Source organism: Monodon monoceros, unplaced genomic scaffold, assembly GCF_005190385.1.
Source record: "Monodon monoceros isolate NGI ecotype Baffin Bay Population unplaced genomic scaffold, NGI_Narwhal_1 Super_Scaffold_22, whole genome shotgun sequence".
In the NCBI taxonomy this organism is placed as follows: Eukaryota; Metazoa; Chordata; class Mammalia; order Artiodactyla; family Monodontidae; genus Monodon; species Monodon monoceros.
The window spans coordinates 17,512,478-17,535,041 of NW_021703779.1; the positions used below are offsets into that span (position 1 = coordinate 17,512,478).

The 22,564-nt window shown below is 38.7% G+C and overlaps 1 protein-coding gene across 11 annotated transcripts in view; it reads right to left on the reverse strand.

Annotated features, from left to right (window-relative positions):
- Nucleotides 1-3,235: 3,235 nt before the first annotated feature.
- RPS6KA3 (ribosomal protein S6 kinase A3) overlaps nt 3,236-22,564 on the reverse strand; it is a 110,632-nt gene continuing 91,303 nt past the window's right edge. For 9 of the 11 annotated variants that reach the window (XM_029240336.1, XM_029240328.1, XM_029240325.1 and 6 more), the window contains 7 exons: nt 21,137-21,226; nt 19,023-19,181; nt 16,802-16,963; nt 12,890-12,966; nt 12,009-12,126; nt 9,265-9,405; nt 7,919-8,617 (listed from right to left, as the gene is read on the reverse strand). In XM_029240336.1, the coding sequence (XP_029096169.1) occupies nt 8,495-8,617; nt 9,265-9,405; nt 12,009-12,126; nt 12,890-12,966; nt 16,802-16,963; nt 19,023-19,181; nt 21,137-21,226 (870 nt within the window). In that variant the 3' untranslated portion in view covers nt 7,919-8,494. Of the gene's footprint in view, nt 4,647-7,820; nt 8,618-9,264; nt 9,406-12,008; nt 12,127-12,889; nt 12,967-16,801; nt 16,964-19,022; nt 19,182-21,136; nt 21,227-22,564 lie in introns of those variants that run through there. The other 2 variants (XM_029240327.1, XM_029240329.1) reach the window with 2 other exon arrangements.

A 22,564-nucleotide genomic window follows, 5' to 3' on the forward strand; every position in this document is an offset into this window, starting at 1 on the left:
GGAGGGGAGAAGACAAACTCAGTGTTAGGGGCTGCATTGTATCCTCCCAAAATTCGTATGTTGAATTCATAATCCCCAATACCTCAGGATGTGACTTTGGAGATAGGGTCTTTAAAGAGGTAATTAAATTGAAATGAGATCATTAAGGTGGGCCCTGATCCAATATGACTGGTGTCTTTATAAGTAAGCAGAGATTAGCACACAGCACAGAGGGGAGCATCGCATGAGTAAGAAGGCGGCCATCCTAGAAGCCCAGGAGAGAGACCTCAAAAGAGACTAACACTGCGGACACCTTGATCTCAGATTGGTAGCCTTCAGAACTGTGAGGAAATAAAGTTTTGTTGTTTAAGCCACCCAGTCTGTGGTACTTTGTTTATGGTAACTTCAGCAAGCTAATACAGCTGACTATGCAGGATGAATAGCTTTATTTTTAAGTAAGCTTATTTTAAATAAATCACCTTTCTGAAAACATTAGCATTTCAACATTTTCTAAGGAGGTGGACATACCTAAGTGACAGAGAAATAAAGTACAATTGTCAAAGTGGTTCTCTACCAGGGACATTTGACAGTGTCTGGAGACACTTCTGGTTGTCACATCTGGGGAAGGAAGGCTTGTTGCTGGCATCTCGTGGGCAGAGGCCAGGGGTGCTGCTAAACATCCTACAGTGCACAGTACAGGCCCGTCACCCCTAAACAAAGCAGTGTCCAGCCCAAAACATTATTAAGAGTTGAGGATGACAAACCAATGACAGATGCACTTCTTAGAGGAAATGGAAAGATCCGGGCTTCTCTTTCCATCTGCAGTATTTTGCAGTTTACACGATTGAGGATGAAAGGATAGCTATAAAATTTATTTAAATTTTACTTCCAGGCCAAGTAATTGTGAACTTGGGCTTTGGAGTTAGAGAGACCCAGTTCAAATTCAGCTCTGCAGCAACTTATTACTATATGATCTTGGACAAGTTACTTAACCTATTTATAAGGCTCAGTTTTTTTCATCTTTAAATTGGGTGTATGAATAGAACTTACCATTTTGGGTTGTCGTGGGAATTAAATTGATATAATGCATTCAAGTGTTCAGTAATTGTGCCTAGCACGTGGCAAGTAATCAGATTCCAAATATTTGAAGTTTAAATATTTAAAAATCAAAAGTCTCTGTCAATTACCCAATATAAAACACCAAAGGAGAAAAAAAATCAGGCTTCATTTCTCTGTTACAGGATGGCTCCCAAACATGACTGATCATCAGAATCATTTTGAAGGAGGTGAGTCATGGGGACATCTGGGGGAAATGTGTTCTAGGCAGAGGGAACAGCAAGGACAAAGACCCTGAGTGGGAGCATGCTTGGCATATTCAAGAAACAGCAAGAAGGCCCATGTGGCTAGGGGAGCTTGGGGAGATGAGATCAGAGAGGTAGGGAGACCAGATCACTTGTTATAATCCTTAGTAGGTTTTGAACAGATCATTTTTGCTTCTGTGTTAAGAATAGACTGTAGAGGGGCAAGGGAGGAAACAGACACCATGCAGGAGGCTACCCGAAATAGTCCAAGCAAAAGACAATGGTGGCTCTGACTACGGTACAAAGTTTCTTTATGGGATGATGAGAATGTTCTAAAATTAGATGATAATAGTCACACAACTCTGTAAATATACTAAAAAACTTTAAATGGGTAAACTTTACGGTATGTAAATTATATCTCAATAAAGCTGTTTAAAAAAAAGAAATGGGAGGGCTTCCCTGGTGGCGCAGTGGTTGAGAGTCCGCCTGCCGATGCAGGGGACACGGGTTCGTGCCCCGGTCAGGGAAGATCCCACATGCCGTGGAGCGGCTGGGCCTGTGAGCCATGGCCGCTGAGCCTGCGCGTCCGGAGCCTGTGCTCTGCAACGGGAGAGGCCACAACAGTGAGAGGCCCGCGTACCGCAAAAAAAAAAAAAAAAAAAAAAGAAATGGGAAAATGGGTCTGTCCAAGGAAAAAACAAAATAATTGACAAACGATACTGAGAGCTTAGCTGAGATCGGATAACATAAATCTGCAGTGGTATCCTTTTGCATAATTGTATGGTTTCTTCCAACATAGTTACTGCTCAGTGGATGCAGTATAAAGGCAAGGATGTAAGGAAATTCAGGGTGTTCCTGAGATAGTTCAGGTGATCAACCAACAAGAGAGGCCTCAGAAGAACACAACCTGGCCAGCACCTTGATCTTGGACTTTTAGACTCCAGAACAGTGAGAAAATAAGTTTCTGTTTTTTAAGCCACCCAGTCTGTGGTATTTTGCTGTGGCAGTCCTAACAGACTAATGCACCATCATAGTATAAAACTACTAAAAATGTCAACTGTGAAGAAAAGGGCTAGCTGCAGGCCTACAACCCATTCCCTCTCTACCAGGAATCAAGACCTCAATCAAATTTTCATTTTATTTATTTTGGCTGTGCCACGCAGCTTGCGGGGATCTTAGTTCCCTGACCAGGGATCAAAAACGGGTCCCCTGCAGTGGAAGCTTGGAGTCCTAACCACTGGACCTCCAGGGAATTCCCCAAATTTCCATTTTAAAAGTGCTAATAATATTTACTAGCGGAAAGAAAATGAAAAATTCTTCTCTCTCAAAAGCTTGTAGCAAGACGCACTTGGTCTATAGAGATGGCTTATTGTAAAACCTGGAATTTATGAATTTATGAGGCATGGTTGGCTGGAGAATGGGGCTCATCATTTAAATTGTGTAATTAATGAGGTATAAAAAGAGGACGATGCAAAACCAAATGATTCCCTTTGTTTATACAATGTCTCTGAAAACACTGCCCAGAAGGAAACTGTCCTTTCATTTTCAATTCAAAATGCACCGTAATGAGGGAGAAAAAGGGCAGTGTGGAGCTAAGCCTGGTAATGCTGGACTTCTCCAAGAGAAGACTGTTTCACCTGTGCCTAGGGATCGCCCTGTATCCTTTAAATCATTAATCAAATTTGGTATTGGCTACGATCTACGACTGATATGAGTCTGATTTGACAAACTCTTTGGGTTAACCAAGACTTTGCATAGAAAAATTATTTTGCACTTCTTATTAACTCAGAAACATTCCTGTTTTAAGGTCTATCAATCCAATTTGATAAATGTATACTTCAGATAGAATAATTTGATAATATGAAGGATTAACAGTCATATAATTGAAATAATCTCATAAAGGGACATACATGAATTTATTTGAAACTTTATTATATAAATTTTCATTTCTTTTAAAGATTACAAAACCTGTTCTGTGACAGGAATACAAGCAATATTGTTCCAGGATTATTCATGGATACATCTGAAAGAGCTTTGATTACACATTAATAGTATGATTTGAAAACTTCCCAGATTAGACTCTTAAGTAAAACAATTTATTCAGTGATATTTAATCCTTTACAAGCATTTCGTAATTATGGCAGCAGGGCCAAGCATCTGATGCGATTTAACCACCAATAAAAGGTACAATACATATGAACTCATGATATGGTGCCTTGGGCTTCTGGCATGCCTTACTAGAGAGAAACTAGTATAAAGTAAAATCATATATAATAGTAGAAAAATATTTGTGATTTTTTTCTTTTTTAAAAACTGTTTAAGTAGATACCCATCCCTTTCCCACCCATGGCCAAAAATGCAAAATAATTACATCCCTTAGGTGTACACCTTCCCTTTTGCTTAGGGTAAGAGTTAAGATAAACATAATACAGGTATATAATTTTAAGAGTTAAAAACTCATCACCCATAATCATTAAGGATGCTAAGGAATGGCAATACCTTGAAGCTTTTTTTGAAAATTAAAAAACAAAGCCTTAGATGGTAAACTACACTTAGAGAAACGCAAACCAAAACCTTTATCCTTATGCCCTTGCTTTGTATTTAAGTTCTATTTTAAGTACTTGTTTGAAAAACTCAGTATACAGTTCACTCAGTACTATAGTGATAATAGGAGTAAAGATTTTCACTTCCATTAGATATTGAACTAATCTACTCAGAGAGGACTATTATAGCGACTCTCTTCTCACGTACGTTTACATACATTGTACTCAAATGGTATGTGCTCTAAAGAGGTTTTCTTGAGGTTTGCACCTCTGAACTTAGTCTCTAAATTTTCCTTTCCACTAATCTCTATTCAATGTCATATACTTTGCTAGTTGCTCTGGGAGAAGTCATGGACATTTAAACAGCTTATCATGCACTTCAAGGTTATATGGCAAAATAATGAGGAAAGTGCCTTAAGAGGTAGGAAGTAGGCTCTCATCCCAACCCTTGATATGCCCTGGTATGAACAGTTAAAAGACTGGAATCAAAGTGGTAAATGTGAGACTGATAGTAATACAAGGCTTAAGAAAATTAAGTCGACTTAGTTACTAGAATTCTTTGCAAACAGTCACATTGGAACCAGTTACAAGTCACTCGATCACACAGAATACAGCAGTGTCAAAAATACATAAAGCGCACTGTAGATACAAATTCTTCTTGGCCATCCATGTTTAGTTATTATCATTCTGTAGATTCTTCACTAGAAAAAGTGGTTAAGCGTGGCTCTGCAGAAGACCACACTCCCAAGAAAGCGAGTTTCATTCCTTCATTAACTGGTCTCCACCAATGGTCACTTGGGGAGACCAGCAAAATGTAAGCAATCTGGAGGTGAAAAGAGGACTATTTTCATTAATTGAAATAAAAATGCTGAGTTAAGTCAACTTATCTGTGAATTAAATAAGGCTCAAAGTATACATCCAGTTTGTTAGTCACATGGAGTTGGACCTTTCGGAGGGACAGAACTCTAGGACTGGATTGAAACCTCCTGGTTTAAGCACCAAGGGCAGCCATGGAACCCATCATATGTGTTCATCACAGAAAGCAGACCTTTTCTGACCATTTACATTCCTGAGATATCTGTCCTAATGCCTTCATAAATCTCAAATGCTGGATACCACCATAAGAGAGAATTCTCAATAGTAAAGAAGGCTGAAAAATTTTAGCTCATTTATAAAGGCCAGGAAGTAGAGAAAATCAAAGCCATGTTGAAATGTGTATTGCTGACTTTCATGGTGATGCACATCTATACCAAGCCCCCAAATCTTGAACGCTTTTCTGCTCTCACCTGAGGCTAGACGTACCCCAGCCTCTTTCTTACCCAACCCATGCTGCCCATTCATGAAACCTTTCCTGGGCTGAGGGTACAGGGCACAGCTAACAGGCTAGCCCCACCTCCCAAGATGTCCCCTGGTCCCAACAGCAACCACTTCTTAAAAATAGTTGGGAAATGGTTGGCCCAAACCTGCTCTTTGCAGCCCACTGTGTGTGAAATGTAGAATCTCTACTGCATACACACCACACCCTCTCCAGATACTCACTAAGTGACTTTTCCCACACGTCAGTCTCCAGCCTCACAGCATCTTGATTCTGTGCCCTGTCAAAATTATTATATTTTTGGACTTTTGGGGTTGCTTGTGAATAAATGAATCCATATCAGATCTGTTAAAGTGAAGGGTCTATTGTACTTAGAAAGAAGACGTATCTATAAATTAGGAGCTGAAATGACTTACTTATACGACGGCTTAAAAGGACAAAAAACTTACCTTAATTTAGCATCATCACTTGAAAGGGAAGCTAGAAAACACATGGTAGTGTGATCCATATTTTCCAGTACGTGCTTGGTAATGTTAAGTCTACCATTCTGGATATTATTGTGGATTATAAGCTAAGAGGAGGTTTGTAAAGGTGGCCTGATAGTTTAGTTCCTTCTTTCATATTGAAATATCTTTCAGATTGAAATAAAACCTCCTGGGAGAAGCCCTGGTAACCAGCAGGACTAACTGGGAAAGGGCCTCACTACCACAACTATAGGGGCCAGGAGGAACTGGACTTGGAGAAATTAATGGAAAGGTTATCCCAGCACAAGCATTACATTTAGAGCACATTGTTGGCCAAGTTTGTCTGCTCTGTCAAAGGCAATAGGAACACCAGAATCACAGATGAAATAAATTATACTCATGAACTGCTTTTTAGGCAGAAAGCCTTCAGTTTTGTGAACATATAACTTTCTTTTCTCCAATAAAACTGGCAGCTGTACTAGGCAAAGAAGGCATTCATATACCAGTAGAGGACTGCCCCAGGAAATATATAGTTTTTGAACAGCTCAGTCTGTGGTCGAGTGATAATACAACGGGAAGGCAGCACGGTGTTATGAGGGAAAAAAACTGAAAGGGAAGTTAAGGATTCTAGTCTTTGCTTTGGGTCTCAGGTTCTTTACCTGCAATATGAGAAAGTTGGACTAGATAATTTAAAAGCATTTACACATTTACTTCTGGTTCTAAAAGACGATGATGGGCAATACACCTAAGCACTTATGGAATAGTGTTAGTGTCAAAAATCTGAAAATGCTATCTTTTTTCTGCCTAGAGTTACATTAACATTTTAAAAGTGACAAGAATTTGGGATGACCATGGTTGGGAACACTTAATAGAGGAGAAAGAAAAACAAAGCTTTCTTTCCAGGCATTGGAAAGCAGCTGTTAATAGTTAGCATCCATATACTCAAGAATATTTAAAAACTTTCTCCATCTAGATCTTCTGAAATCCCTCCTCCTATACATTTTTTATTTAGAAGATAAACTTACATTTGCTTTCTATGCAATAATCATTTTGTGTCACTTGGGCAAAAGGCATGATAGATTTTCTCTTTCCCTTTAATTGCACAGAGGAGAAATTAAGGAATAACGAGCGGCTTCCAAGATATTTAGATAAACCATGCTTTCCTGGCTTTGTACTCTCAGGGGAAGATTTAAAGCTTCTGGCGGAAAAAAAGAGTTCTGATGTAAATGACTTAGTACATGACTAGGAAAGATCTGTTCAGGCACATTCTTGATGAGATAAGTTAAATCACCTTTTCCTTGCTCATATGTTTTTCATATTACATATTGATGTATGCTAGGTAGCTTGGCAAAGATACAGGTAATAATGGATGCAGAAGTTTCTTTAATGATATTGTGGAAACTAACAAATTAGATGTAGATAATGAATACTCTAATCTAAGCAGATCCAGTGACCATTATGAAAAGTGATCATTTCTGAAGTTAAAGAAAGCATTATATGAAACTAACACAACACTGTAAATCAACTATACTCCAATAAAAATTAAAAAAAAAAGAAAAGCATTATATGGCTATAAATCATCAGGAGGAATTCAGAAAACACTCAATGCTGAACATTCACTTAGCCTACCTCAGCTATGATTGTTTGATCAAGAATGTTTTATTCCCTAGAATAAGAAAGTTTAAGTCCAATTTCATAGAGAGGCCTGTGGCCTTTATTACATTCAAATTAGTGTTTAATATAGAACATCTTAATGGGATAGAATTCATTATGATTTACTTTTTTTCCCCAAAAAAGCATACTTTTCCTGCAGGTATATAAGAACAGGTATCCTGTTATTCATATGCTAAATTCTGCAATTTGATCTATTTAAACATGAAATATTCAATGGGACTTCAATGACCTGTTGCTAAATTTTCCTTCGCCAGTCTCTTCACCATGCCTCTTAAAGGCCTTTGATGTATATTGGGAAAAATCCCAAATTTATGTCAACTACTAAGAATGGATACTATTTAAGATTAAAAGTGCAAGGACTACTTCCTTAATAAAGGAAAAAAGACCCTAAGGAGTTGCAAAGTATATGGACTAACTTCACAGGTGTACTCTTGATGTCATACCACACACATATGATAACTTTCTTTACCATAACAGCTCTCTAGGTTAGCCTGACAGAGCACCTGACTTTAAGAAACAAACGAACGAACCAGTGAAACAGACATGGGGAAAGATATGTACATTTTGGAAGTATTACATTCAACAGCTGTTCTACAATCTGGCCATTTTTAGGGCTGTCCAACAATACCGTTAATCCAGGTGAACTATTTAACCAGAATTCATAGTCAATTGATTAATAATAGATTCCAAGTTAAACAAGGCATGTATACATTAAAGAAAGCAGTACAGAAATGTACTGTATATGAACTGTTTACAAAAACATACAAAATGTTGGATGGCACAAGGGATACAGTGCTAATATAAACGGATTGTTTAAGCTAAGTGCTTAACATAAACTGTCCATCCCTATAACTAACAAAGAATATTTAAGGGACATGAAATATCTCCTATAAAAATAATGCTATGTGGTGTAGAGTACTTTATTCAGTGTATTTTTAGGTGGTATTCATATGTTCATTATTCTTCTTGTTGATTCAGTGAATATATCTTCATCATGTTTCCATTTTCAATTCAGCCGAAGCTCCAGGAAAATCTAACCTGCTAACAATCATTTAAAGCGAGAAGAGACGAAAGCGGGAGAGCAGCAGGAGCAGCAGCATTATGGGTACCAGCTGGGACAGTGTGTGCCTGCAGGTGTCTCTCAGATATGTGCTACCTGTCGCCAGAACTTGTGCTATCAGCTTACACCATGGTACCAAATATCTCACTGAGGTCACTTCACAGGGCTGTAGAGGTGATTTTTTTAATACCTCTCCGCTGAGCAAGAGTAGAGCGGCCTACTGGTTCCAAAACTGGTGACTGATTACGGTTTAAAGCAGAGTATGTAGCTGCCATGGCACCCTGAAAACAGGAAAGAAAGGTCACAAATAATGACAATGGGTAGTCACCTGTACACAGAATATGAAATGATTTTTTCCCAGATATTTTCTTCATATGCAAATTTATATAGATTTTTATTAGGCTCATAATGAAAATAACCACACAGGTCAAATCCTCTGATTTAACGAAAACTGAAGAGGCCAATGTGGGAGGTTGAAATTATCAATGAGAGAGGACACAGGCGGGCTCATAACAAGCAGTCCTTACTTTTCTCAGGACTATTAAATTTGTTTTTCCTTTGCAATCCTTTACCATGAGAGTCAGCAAGGCATGCTGTTTTAGAATTTGTATTTTGCCACTGCTGACAACCTCCAAGAGTCTGCTTTGGGTTGTGCGTAAGAAAGACAGGTACAAAGAAAGGTTAGGAAATCCATAAAGTTTATCTGATTGATAAATTCAGAAATCATTCCTAAACTGGTTTTATTATGCTATTTTGGCATGCCTTGATTTTTTCTTTTCTAAATCACCCACTGTAAGAGATTCCCACACAAGAACTGGATGCAGGTTGAGAGGCAAAGTGAAAGGGCAAGGTGCTGTGGTACAGAGAGGGCATCTCATAGTCTCTCCTGGAGGACATGTGGCACACAGTGCCCAAATGGGCCGCTCACCTTGACTAGATGCGGTGCGTCCTGTCTGTTTAGTTGGTATTGCGGCAGTTGGTCCCAGTGGACGATCCAAGGATGTCTGAGCACAAGGGCAGCAGTCAGTCTCTGATGAGGGTCCACATGAAGCATCTTTGACACCAGGTCCTACAATGGGAAAAAGAACAATAAAATAAACTTAAACCTTTGTTTTTCTATAGCACCTGATCCTGCTGAGTATTCTTCCTTGGCTTCTATGACACTATTTTTTCCCACTAGCAGACCTTTGGGTGCAAAGCAATTTACTCAATATGACAATTTGTTTAAAAAAAAGCAAAAACTTAGGTCTTTGTTTTCTCCTCCCTGAGTAACAGTAATTTTGGTGTATTACAAAGGGTAAATTTACCACATTTTATGTATCTTTAAGGACTTTGGCTCTTTTTTTCCCTCAGATATTCTGAGTTTTCTACATTTTTTGTGGATTTATTTATAAGTAATTTTCAGCTACTTAAGACGTTTTTGTGCTATTGGTAATGCTGAAAAGCAGTACTTAACTGTCCAATAACAGGAATTAACTTGAGGGCTCTAAATGCTCCCCTCAAAGATTAGAGTTATTTTTTTTTTCTACTTCCCAATTTTGTGGGTGTTCACCGTATTACATTATACTTGTAATCACAGGTCTTAACTGGACAAATTAGCAAACGTTATTAGTAATCACATGGCATTCATAAGATAGGCTGTGAGTTGGATGCAATTTTTTGTGCTCTATTTGTATCTCATCCTCACCTGCCTTGCACTCAAAAAAGCATAATAAAATGCAAGTGAATGAGAACCAAATTATAAAAATTATAGAGATAACCTCGACTTGCTTTAACTTATTAAAAAAAGCAGGCAGTATGTAAACTCTGATATTTTCTACGGTAACATTACTTGATATGCTTGACAACCGATCGTGACAAAGTTTGTGGTGGACTCCAATGGATAAGAACTACTACTTCACAGAGTGACCTTGAAAAAGGAAAATCTGATCACTACAATGCTTAGTATTTTTCAACAGTTCCCCAATACTTAGAGTAAACTCCAAATCTTGAGCATGATCGACAAAGCCTTCCATAATTGGGGTTCATCGGCTACCCTCTCACGTGTACCTGGTACTAGTCATACCAAACTCCTTGCCCTGCCCTGGAGGCATTCTGCCATTCCCATTCCATCAGGACCATGCATGGGCTGATCCCTCAGCCTGGGATGGACTACATCCTTCTGCTTCCCAAAGCTGTGTGGCGAATCCCTTCATTGCTTCTGGAAAGCTTTCCCTGAAATCTTTCTGATCAAGCATCATCTGTGAACTTCTTTAGCATACAAAACAGAGCATTGTAACAGCACATGTGACACTGTACTGTATATTTCTGGCTATCTCCCAACTAGACTGTGAGCTGTCTGAGATCAGGAATTCCATCTGAGTCACATCTTTTATCCCTGGAGCCTTCACTTATTAAGCACATTGTAGGTACCCAATACATGAATTAAAAAGTAAACAAGGGGCCTCCCTGGTGGCGCAGTGGTTGAGAGTCCGCCTGCCGATGCAGGGGACACGAGTTCGTGTCCCGGTCCGGGAAGATCCCACATGCCGCGGAGCGGCTGGGCCCGTGAGCCATGGCCACTGAACCTGCGCATCCGGAGCCTGTGCTCCATAACGGGAGAGGCCACAACAGTGAGAGGCCTGCGTACCGCAAAAAAAAAAAAAAAAAAAAAAAAAGTAAACAAGTACCCAGAAAAATGAACTATCTGGTTTAAAAAATTTTATTGTTAAACAAGGGGAAAGGCTAACCTATCACTTTAAATACAGTTACAAAACTAAATATTATCTACACAGGCATTAAGCTGGTCAACTGAGGCTTCACCTCTATGCCAAAAGTATCTATAAAAATTTCTGACATACCCTATTTACTAATGCAATCACCTCAACTCAAGCATCCACCTCTAAGCAAAATGAGCCAGCAGTTTTTACCAATATGTATCTTCCTCATCTCCTCTATGTTTTTCTTATTTTGAAATGAAAAACTTTGCTCTTCTTTTTAAAAAAGAATTTTCTCTAAATAAAGTGAAGCTAAAAAAAAAAAAAAAGTGAAACTAGAGCAGGGTTAGAAAGCAAATCAGCGTTATTCAGGGGATGGCAGGTCTTCCAGCGAGAAAGGCTTTCCAAATAGATTTCAAGCAGACATATAAAACTAAATTACTGTCTACTGTGAAGAAGATTGACCCTTTTCTTCGTAATATGGACCAAAAATAGAAAATGGTGTAGTTATTCTAGGGAACAAGGGCTTTGGAATCAGCTATTTATTTTTGAGCATCCACGTGTGCCTGGTGTATAACTGAGGATAAGTTCACACCAGAATTCTGGGCCTTGGTTTCCTACTGTGAAATGGTGATACTACCACCTATTTTACAGGGTTGTTAAGAGGATTAAATGGGATAATTTAGGTAAAGTGCAGTGTGAGGCACAGAGGAGACACACAAATCATGAAGACCACCACCATTATTATTCATCATGTTCATCAGTAAGAAGTAGTTTGAGATATATAGATAATAAAGCCAAACCAATATATTCTGGGAAAGAAACAAAATTAGTGGTCAATTTTTGAGTTCGAGTTATTTGGTAACATCATTTCAATACAACTTTATAAACAAGTTTCTAACTGATATTATTTTTTCTCACTAGGGATTATGAAAAATTATTTTCTCAAAAGCTTTTAATAGGAAGCCATACTTACCTTTGCTGTGTCTGAAACAGAATTCCAGTAGCCACCACTGAGTGAGAATTTTCCACTTCCTATCCGTGCCAGTATTTCCTCTGGTGTATCATCAGGGCCATTTGCAAATGGAGTGTAACTAATTTATAATAGAATTAAAATGCTAATGAATAAAACTTCTTTTTTGGTTGGTAATTTTTATATTTATTTGCAGTATCCAAAAGTACTCTAAGTAGTTCACTTAATGTAATACTTTATTAAAACCTACTAAAGTAAAAAAATAACAACATGAAGCTTCATAAAGCACCAGGTCAAGATATAAGTTACGAAATATCAATTTAGATTTAATACACAATAATATAAATAAGATATGACACATTATAGAATAAAATATTTAAAAGAGTATATGGGGCTTCCCTGGTGGCACAGTGGTTGGGGGTCCGCCTGCCGATGCAGGGGACGCGGGTTCGTGCCCTGGCCCGGGAGGATCCCACATGCCGCGGAGTGGCTGGGCCCGTGAGCCATGGCCGCTGAGCCTGCCCGTCCGGAGCCTGTGCTCCGCAACGGGGGAGGTCACGGCAGTGAGAGGCCCGCGTACCGCAAAAAAACCCAAAAAAACAGTATATGTTTATGACATAACTAGACTACAAAAAAGATATGGAAAAAAATCAACTTATGACCTCAAGACATTAATAACAGTACACTATAGAAAACAGTAATGATATAGCTATAAATGTGTGAGAGAGAGAGAGAGAGAGAGAGAGAGATAGGACTGTATTATTAAACAAGATGAGAAAATATGGAAGGAAAGATATTACAACATAGAGATTGAAAAAATAAACCTAGATAATTTAAACAAAATATTGATAAATAAATGCTTACAACATATGGTACATACTCACCCAGTGAGCATTGTATAGAGGAGGACACCAAGACTCCATATATCACAAGCCGCATCATAGCCTTGTCGTTTTAAAACCTAGAAAAAGTAAAAATTAGTATTAACACACTGCTGTTTATTATATAGATTTGGATAGGCTGTGAACTGAATTATATCTCCTAAATCAATGCACACAAGAAAAACAGAACATGATTAACAAACAAGGCAATATAGTAATCCTATTCTAGAACCTTCTACTACTAATAATTCATATATATAAATTTAAATTTTTTTTGGCATTTTAAATCTTTTTTTAAAAAGTTATCTTATTTTATTTATTTTATTTTTGGCTGCATTGGGTCTTCGTTGCTGCAAGCGGGCTTTTCTCTGGTTGCGACGAGCGGGGGCTACTCTTTGTTGTGGTGTGCAGGCTTCTCATTGTGGTGGTTTCTCTTGTTGGGAGCACGGGCTCTAGGCGCGTGGGCTTCAGTAGTTGTGGCACATGGGCTCAGTAGTTGTGGCTCACGGGCTCTAGAGCTCAGGCTCGGTAGTTGTGGCGCACAGGCTTAGTTGCTCCGCGGCATGTGGGATCTTCCCGGACCAGGGCTCGAACCCGTGTCCCCTGCATTGGCAGGCGAATTCCTAACCACTGTGCCACCAGGGAAGCCCCCGGCATTTTAAAGCTTAAAACTTTATTCCTTCTCGGTGAACTAACAACTGCTTGGGACTCTGGCCATGGACCTATGTCAGACACGTTCATAGGTGAGAATTGTATAAATTTAAATTTTGATATTCAAATTAATTTACTGAATGCTGCTGTGGCACACAGTGGACTATAAAAATAAATTGAAGGTAAATTTCTTATTTAAATGTATTTATATTGTATGGGGCTGCAGAAACGATTAACATAAAACAATTAAGAAAACATATAACTAAGTATAAATGGTATAGTGCAAAACTGTTCTTTTATATATATATAATTTGATTTACTCAAGCATTTAATAATCACCAACTATTATCAGGCATAAACTGTGACAAATACATTGTGACCACCTAGAGGGGTGGGACAGGGAGGGTGGGAGGGAGACGCAAGAGGGAGGAGATATGGGGATATATGTATATGTATAGCTGATTCACTTTGTTATAAAGCAGAAACTAACAAACCATGGTAAAGCAATTATACTTCAATAAGGAAAAAAAAACTGTGACAAATACAAAACAACGGTTTTCCTTAAGAAAATCAGAATCTGGCAAAGGAAATAAACATATACATAGTTAACAATTCAACATGATAAGTATTCTAACAAAACTATATGTGTAAAGGATATGAGTACAAAGATGAGGAAGCAATTCATTCTTGATATGGGGAGAGAGGGAAAGCTAGGAGCAGCCTGCTTGTATTGGGCCCATAAGTAAGAATTCAGGAGGCAAAGTGAAGAGGTGGGGGAGGGCAGAGGACACTCAAAGGGCAGAGGCAAGAGAGCAGAGCCTGCTTAGTGCCAGGCAAGTTCAGTGTGGCCAGATTTCCAGACAGGGGATACTAGAGAGACTGAAGGTCTTTTTTAAAGGCTTTTTAAATTATTTATTTATTTGGCTGCGCCACACAGCTTGCGGGATCTTAGTTCCCCGACTAGGGATCAAACCTGGGCCCCAGCAGTGAAAGTGCTGAGTCCTAACCACTGGACCGCTAGGGAGTTCACTGAAGAGCTTTTTATAAAAAACTTGTTAAGTAATCTAGATTTTTTTCCCTGCAGGCAATCAGATGTTATTGAAGCATTAAAGAGGAAAATAAAATAAGTGGATGTGTATACCAGAAAGATAACTCAAGGCATAGAGGAAATGCTGGCAAGAAGAGAGAATGGAGACAGGCCACCTCATAGGAGGCAATTTGTAAGGCAGGACATGAAGGCGAAAAGACATAAAGATAAAATGGGAAGGACTTAGTAAAGATTGGATGTATAGGGCTTCCCTGGTGGTGCAGTGGTTAAGAATCTGCCTGCCAATGCAGGGGACACGGGTTTGAGCCCTGGTCCGGGAAGATCCCACATGCCACGGAGCAACTAAGCCCATGTGCCACACCACAACTACCGAGCCTATGCTCTAGAGCCCGCGAGCCACAACTACTGAGCCCATGTGCCACAACTACTAAGCCTGCACTCTAGAGCCCATGCTCCGAAACAAGAGGAGCCACTGCAATGAGAAGCTCGTGCACCGCAACGAAGAGTAGCCCCCGCTCTCCGCAACTACAGAAAGCCCGCGCACAGCAACGAAGGCCCAATGCAACCAAAGATAAGTAAATAAAATAAATTTTTTTAAAAAGAAAAGCATTAAAAAAGATATCTTACTGTATGTTATACGGCAAGATAAAATTTTAAAAAAAAGATTGGATGTATGGGGTAAGGGAAAAGGGGTCTACAATATTTAGGAATCAGAATGGAAAGGATTTGGCAACAGACTAAATATGGAGAAATAACAGAGAAGGAAGATTTCAGGAGGACTTTAAAGTTTTAACCCAGATGACTAAATGGTAAAGAGGAGACAAAGAGTTAAGAGGTCTAAGGACAGTATGATCACTGAAGATTTCCTGAAGGAGAATTTAGAGGCAGGGTCTAAAGCAAAAAACATTCCAAAAACCATTCCAGTGTGCCAAGGCATAAAAGCTACATGGTGATTTCAAGAAGCAGACTGCTTATATGAAGCAGGAAACAATCATGAGGAAAAATTAGATGGCTGGATTAGGGGGCCACGCTTGGACACCAATGTGTGTCAGAGGCTGTGGATATGTGGACAAAGAAGAAAAGAATCTGTCCCTCATCAGTTCTAGTATCTCTGGGAGAACAGACTCAAATAATCTTTAAAAAATATTTTTCTATCTAAAAAGTAACAAAATTACAAAAAGTTTGGAAAACAGAGGGGGGATCCAACTATCTTAACATTATCAACTATTACAATTTTTGTGAAATATCTAGCACATGGTAAAAGCACAGACTTTGCAGCCAGGTTGCCTGGGCTCAGATCTAGATCTGACCACAGGCAAATGACATCACCCCCCTCACTGTGCACCTGGTTTCCTATAAAATGCAAATAAAAGTACTCACCTCACATAAGTTATAATGAGAATGAATTATTAAATATAAATTATATCTCTGAGGATGAAATCCGTTAATATATGTGACTGGCACATAAGCCCTATATTAGGATTAACTATTGTAGTTACAATTTTTTACACAGTGATAATCAAAAGGCAAGAAATTTTGAGGGCAAGGCAGTGGATTTTAGAGTTGCTACAGTAGGGAACTGCAATTTCTTAGGAAAAGAAGCAACCTGATCAAAGCAGTGCTTGAAGAAGACTTCAGCAGCTTTGTAGCTTCTTTGTGGACTGATCACAGAACGACAAAAGGAAGCAACGCGCACCTAGGCTGCGGCAGTCATCTGGGGGTGTGGTGAGGGAAGCAGGGGCTAGGATGGCAGTTCTGTGAACAGAAGAGCCCCGAACCAGTTGCAGGGGATAAAAGAGATGGAACCTGGTTATACAGCTAAAGACAAGAAGAGCCCATGGTGTTTTAGCCTTAGAAATACAAGGAAGATGGTGACAAAACCAGGAAATTCGAAGGGTGTTAGGAAAGGGGAAGAATAAGCTAGTTTCCATTTAACTCCATGCACTGACAAGCACGGAAGTGTCAGTGATAGTAGTTAGCTATAGATGTGTGATTATGCAGAAAGACGGAAGTCAGAGCAGGAAAAGCATTATAGGTAGTACTGGATTGATGACAGGATGAACTACCAACAGAAGAAAAAGGGCTGACATTTTATTCTAATTATTTGCTCAGTAACTAACTCTTCAATTAAACAACTGTTAACTATTCTATATTAAACACAGTAAATGAGTTTTTAAACATACTGAAATATTGCAAGCAAACTCTTTCGCAATTACCTCTGGTGCAACAAAATTTGCAGTATAACAAGGAGTCATGAGAAGACCATTTTCTGCTCTTAGCTGTTTGGCAAAGCCAAAATCACAAATTCGAATAGATTCTGGATTGCCAGATTCATCCACATAAAGAATGTTGCTAGGTTTCAAGTCTCTGTGAACCACCTAATTGAAATACAAATTAAAGAGGTGCATTAACAATACATTTCCATTATGGAAAATTATTTATTCACAAACTGTCAAGCAATGCACTTAACAAGATGATGGGTACCAACCTTTACATTATCCCAACATTATAAAATGCTGACAGTGTAATAATATAACTGCAACACAGAACTGGGGCAAGGAGAGGAGGAAGAAAGAACAGTACTTACCTTCCCCCTCTTTGTCCAATTAAGTAAGCGGATTAAGGAAAAATGCAAATAGCAGTAATATCTGTCTCCAGGTTATTCATCGTTCAACAAATATTTATGGAATGTGTATCATGTATCAGGGTATTATACAAGGAGCTGCAGATACTTTGGTGAACAAGACCTGTAAGATCCTTGCCTTTATATGCTAGGAACTTAGTAGTAAGGGAGGCAGAGAATAAATAGGTGAGAGATGGGGCATAACTCGGGCGGGTCAGGAAGGGTGTCTAGAGGAGGTAACAACTGATCCAACATCTGAAGAACAGAATGAACAAGCCAGAAGAGTGGGGGTAGTCATTCTAAGTAGAGGGAATGGCGTGTACAATGGATGAATACAACAAACATATACAGACAGGCTCAATGGAACAGGCATGGGTTTTAGGAGTAAAAAGGAAAAAAAACTCCCAGATTTACGTAAGTACTGCCTACTTGATATCCAAGTAACAAAGTCACAAACACAAAAAGATACCATTCCTTTAGAGTTTGTATTACTTTCCCCCTTTAATCACCTACTTGAATACTTCTTTTATCATAAGCCTCTCTGACACTCCTTATTAGACTTATGTCTTTCCTCCATCACCAAATTCTGAGTCTATGTTCTAATCAATAACCTCAGTTTTAGGTCCTAACATCCGGAACACTATTTCTCCAGACCATTTTAATAACTAATTACTGCTGAGGCACTGAGAAAAGAACATAGAAGAGTTAGATGACTGCAAACTCACAAATTCTTCAGTGAAAACTGAGTTCTACCAATTTCCAATCCCAGTACTAGGCCAATCTTGAGCAGCTACAAGTCAAGAAGCTCTAGAATTAAATTAACACATTTCATTTGTTAGCTTCTAGGGGCAAAGAAAACGAGAATAACGTACTGAAAATAAACTCCTTAAGAAGAGATCTCTTATTCTTTTCTTGCTTCCCATTCCTCTTCACTCCTCTGCTGTCCTCCTTTCCTTCCTCCCCTCATCTCTCCTTTGTTCCCCTTCCCTCCCAGACTTCTCTTCTTTTAAAAATATGATTTTTTTTTGCCACTTACTAAAAATCTATATGCAGGAAGAAAGGAGGAAAGCATCCACCATCCAGAAACCAGGTGGCTATTTGGCCTCATCTGTTTGAAGGATTTCCTTTTATAAGTGAATACAACCCATGACTCTCTGGTTCACTTCTAAACTCGAAATGGGCCCAGTTCTCAAAAGTACACAGTGGCCTAGCAAAAACGGTGCTACATCTTCCAGGTCACAAAATCTCACTCACTTCTTGGGAAGCATAAAAATTTAATGTTTATAAACAAGCTAAAATTTCAAACTAGAACTTCAAGCTCATGACATGTACACACTGCTATATTTAAAACGGATAACCATCAAGGACCTACTATATAACACAGGGAACTCTGCTCAGTATTATATAACAACCTAAATGGGAAAAAAATTTGAAAAAGAACAGATACATTTATATGTATAACTGAATCACTTTGCTGTACACCTGAAACTCTCACAACATTGTTAATCAACTATACTCCAATATAAAATAAAAAGTTAAAAAATTAAATTAAATTAAATTAAAAAAAGAAAGAAAAAAAAGAATTTCAAGCTCAATGGGAGAAGTCTACATAGAGGAAGAACAGTAGGATAATTAAGCTAATATATTTTTCATTACAGGCATAAACTAACTTCTACCTTTGTAATTTCAGCTCAAACATTAAGAAAGAAAAGGTAAGAAAAAGAGTATTTGGTATTTTATACCAAATTTTATAAGATATTATACATATATGTGTGTGTGTATGTGTATATATGTAAAACGTTAAAAAGACTTACCCCTTGTGCGTGAAGATATTCAACAGTTTTGGTTATAGTAAACAGGACAGCACTGGCCTCTCGTTCAGAGAAAAATTTCTGTCTAAGAATTTTATCCAGCAATTCACCCCCTTTCATAAGTTCTGTCACTACATACACATATTTTCCATCATCATATACCTGTAACATTTAACAGCAAAATGTAAAAAATTATGTGAAGCTTTACATGTTCTCAGCACACAGTTTGGCATAGTAAAAGAGAAATTAAAACTCATTTTATATACAAGGAAAATTTTACTTATCACAACCAATGAAGGATATAAAATTTGCAAACAATTTTATACACATAAAGATATTAAAATAGGAATTGATGAGACTGAATGTCAGAAAAATAACCTTTAGTTTCCTTCCGTGAACCTTAACTCATGGCAATCAAAATAAGTATGGGTATGGTATCCGAAGGGGCACTGAACTTCTGCTCTTAGGGTGTGTTCCTCTTGATCTTTCTACCTACTAATGATGAGAGGGACTGGTAGAAAGACATGCTGCTGTGATTTTCCTGGAACTTCTGCAACTGCAGAACTTCTGTATTTATACATACAGTACAAAGAATTATTCTGGTTTTGATTAAATCGAAAGACAAGCTGTGGCAAGAACTAAGTAGGAAGATTAAGTAGCAAAGAGAAATTCCATTCAACCACGCAGAAGCATACCAATTTACTCCTAATGTCGAAAAAGAAAGCTCACTGTAATTTTGGATTTGTACTCTAGGCAATCCCAAACTGAAATAACCCTCTCCTTAAACTTCAGGCCCTTTTATTCCCCTCTTCTCATAGAGTTACTGCACACCTTTGCTTAGCTCCCTAACAGGTACCATGTATTAGGGCCCCAAATATGGAGAAAACAAGGTACCTGCCCTCAAAGTTTTTATTCTAGTAGGGAGAAACAGACATAGAAATAAGAGTTTAAAAAAATGTTGGAGATGCTGTAACAAAAGTGGGGATAATTTTAGAGACTTTGGAATTTGAAATGAAGGAAGGAGCAAAGATGTAAAAAATAGCAACAGCTTAGGGAGTTCCCCAGGAAAGGCTGAGAGAAAGTGTTTTCTACATTTCCTTTTTAATTTACTTGGCTGGATTCTTGGAGGTTATATTAATTAAAGAGTCACTTAAGTGAAACATTTAATGGGACTAAGTTAACATTCTCCTCTAACAATGAACAGTGATAAATTATTCTGAGGAAATTAGAGTTTCAGTTAGGAAGGAGAAGGGAGGATAAACGTTGGAATTCACAGAACCTCAGAGGTGAAAGGTACCTTAGGAGTCCTCTGGCTTAGCTGGCTACATGACACTTCTGGTCTACAATACCCAGAAACGGCCTTTCAGCCTATGTGGGCACCATGAGCAAGAGAGGACTTAATGCTGCCTGAGGAGTTCGCACCCTTTGCCAACACCTCTGTTATGATGAAAGCTATAAGTAGCAGGGAAAGGAAACTTCACTTGTCTGGGGGGTGGAGATGGGCAGGGCAGGATTCCTGAAGGAAGTAACGCCTTAGCTAAGTCTTAGTTGTGTGGTAGTTAGCCAGGCAAAAAAGGGAAATGGCATTCTCAGTTGAGTGAATCATAAATTCAAAGACAGAGCAGCAGAAGAAAACGAGGCATGTTAAGAAAAATTTGTACATACTTGAGCATGGCTGGAGCATAGGGTGTGTGAGGAAGTGTGAAAACTACTACAGATGGAGGAATGCAGGGGCCAGAGGTGATGGGGAACATGAACTGTAGGCAGGGAAGTAACATGGTTAGATATAAGGGACAGCTCTCTCTGGCAGTACTGTGGAAGACAGTTTGGGGAGCCTGTGGAGCCTGAGACTTGTCAGTCCTGAACGTAATTAATACCCAAGTGTTCCAGTAAATACTGATATTAAAAGCAATAATGTAATACTTTTTTTTCTTAAAGGCAGAAAAATTAACTAAACATTTTTCTCTATAACTGGAATTATGCTATATATGTTGGCCTCTAATTTATTTTTTTTACTCACTATATCGAATTCTTTGTCTACCACATGATATTTGAAAACATTCCAAATATGAGTTAGACAACTGAGTCAAATGATCTACGTTAAAGAATCTACTTACATCCTTTAGAGTAATAATGTTTGGATGTTGTCCATAACGAAGAAGAATTTCAATTTCTTCTGTAGGGTCTCTCTTGCTTTTATCAATAATCTAAAAGGCAAATATTTATCATAAAATCTCATGAACTATACAGTATAAACGTTAAGTATTTACAGCTACAGGCTTAGGTGTTATTTTGTGTAAACACTGTATTTATAAGCCATTTATCAACCATTTTTATTCAAGTACCTGGCCAGACTGTCTAATCAAAATTTGAAAGCCAGTCTTGATATAGATGGCAAGGCTGTAAAGTAAACTCTACTCCATGAGTCACATTCAAACCAGGTCTGTCTAGTTTAAGTTTTTAGCAAGTTTAGGATTTAATAAAAACTCAAAAGCCTCAAGAAAAGGTACCAAGAACACAGTTAACATATCTTTCTTCCAGCCTTCAATGTCTCACACCTTTGGGAACGCAGTTAACTTTAAAAAAAAACAAAAAGAAGATTTATTTATTTGTTTATTTTTGGCTGTGTTGGGTCTTCGTTGCTGTGCGTGAGCTTTCTCTAGGTGCGGCAAGTAGGGGCTACTCTTCATTGTGGTGCGTGGGCTTCTCATCGCGGTGGCCTCTCTTGTTGCGGAGCACGGGCTTCAGTAGTTGTGGCACGTGGGCTTCAGTAGTTGCGGCTAACAGGATCTAGAGCGCAGGCTCAGTAGTTGTGGCACACGGGCTTAGCTGCTCTGCAGCACGTGGGATCTTCCTGGACCCGGGCTCAAACCCGTGTCCCCTGCATTGGCAGGCGGATTCTTAACCACTGCACCACCAGGGAAGCCCTCAGTTAACTTCTAACCCCTATCAATAAGATAATTAAGAGCAAGATGTATTTGTAATATCACCGTTAGCATTTGTTTATTGAATTTACTTTCTTTAATAAAATGCTTCAATGGAATATCCCATCAGTTGTAAGCTACTTATAAAAAATTAATAGTTATGTAGAACAAACTTTATTTTTGAAGCTAGGCAGAAAGCTAAGCAGAATACCATACCAAGAATTCTACTTGGCTAGAATGAAGTTTAATTATTACAATAAAGCCCTTTAAAATACTAATTTAGCTTTCCAACTCTTTTATGTCGCCTGCTTCTTAAAAATACTTCTCTTAATGTTTTAATCTGTTAAAGTAACATTATATTTTTAAAAAGGCAACAAGGACTACCCTGGTGGCACAGTGGTTAAGAATCTGCCTGCCAGTGCAGGGGACACGGGTTCGATCCCTGGTCCGGGAAGATCCCACAAGCCGCAGAGCAACTAAGCCCGTGCACTACAACTACTGAGACTGCACTCTAGAGCCTGCGAGCCACAACTACTGAAGCCTGCGTGCTCTGGGGCCCATGTGCCGCAACTGCTGAAGCTCGCACGCCTAGAGCCCATGCTCCGCAACAAGAGAAGCCAC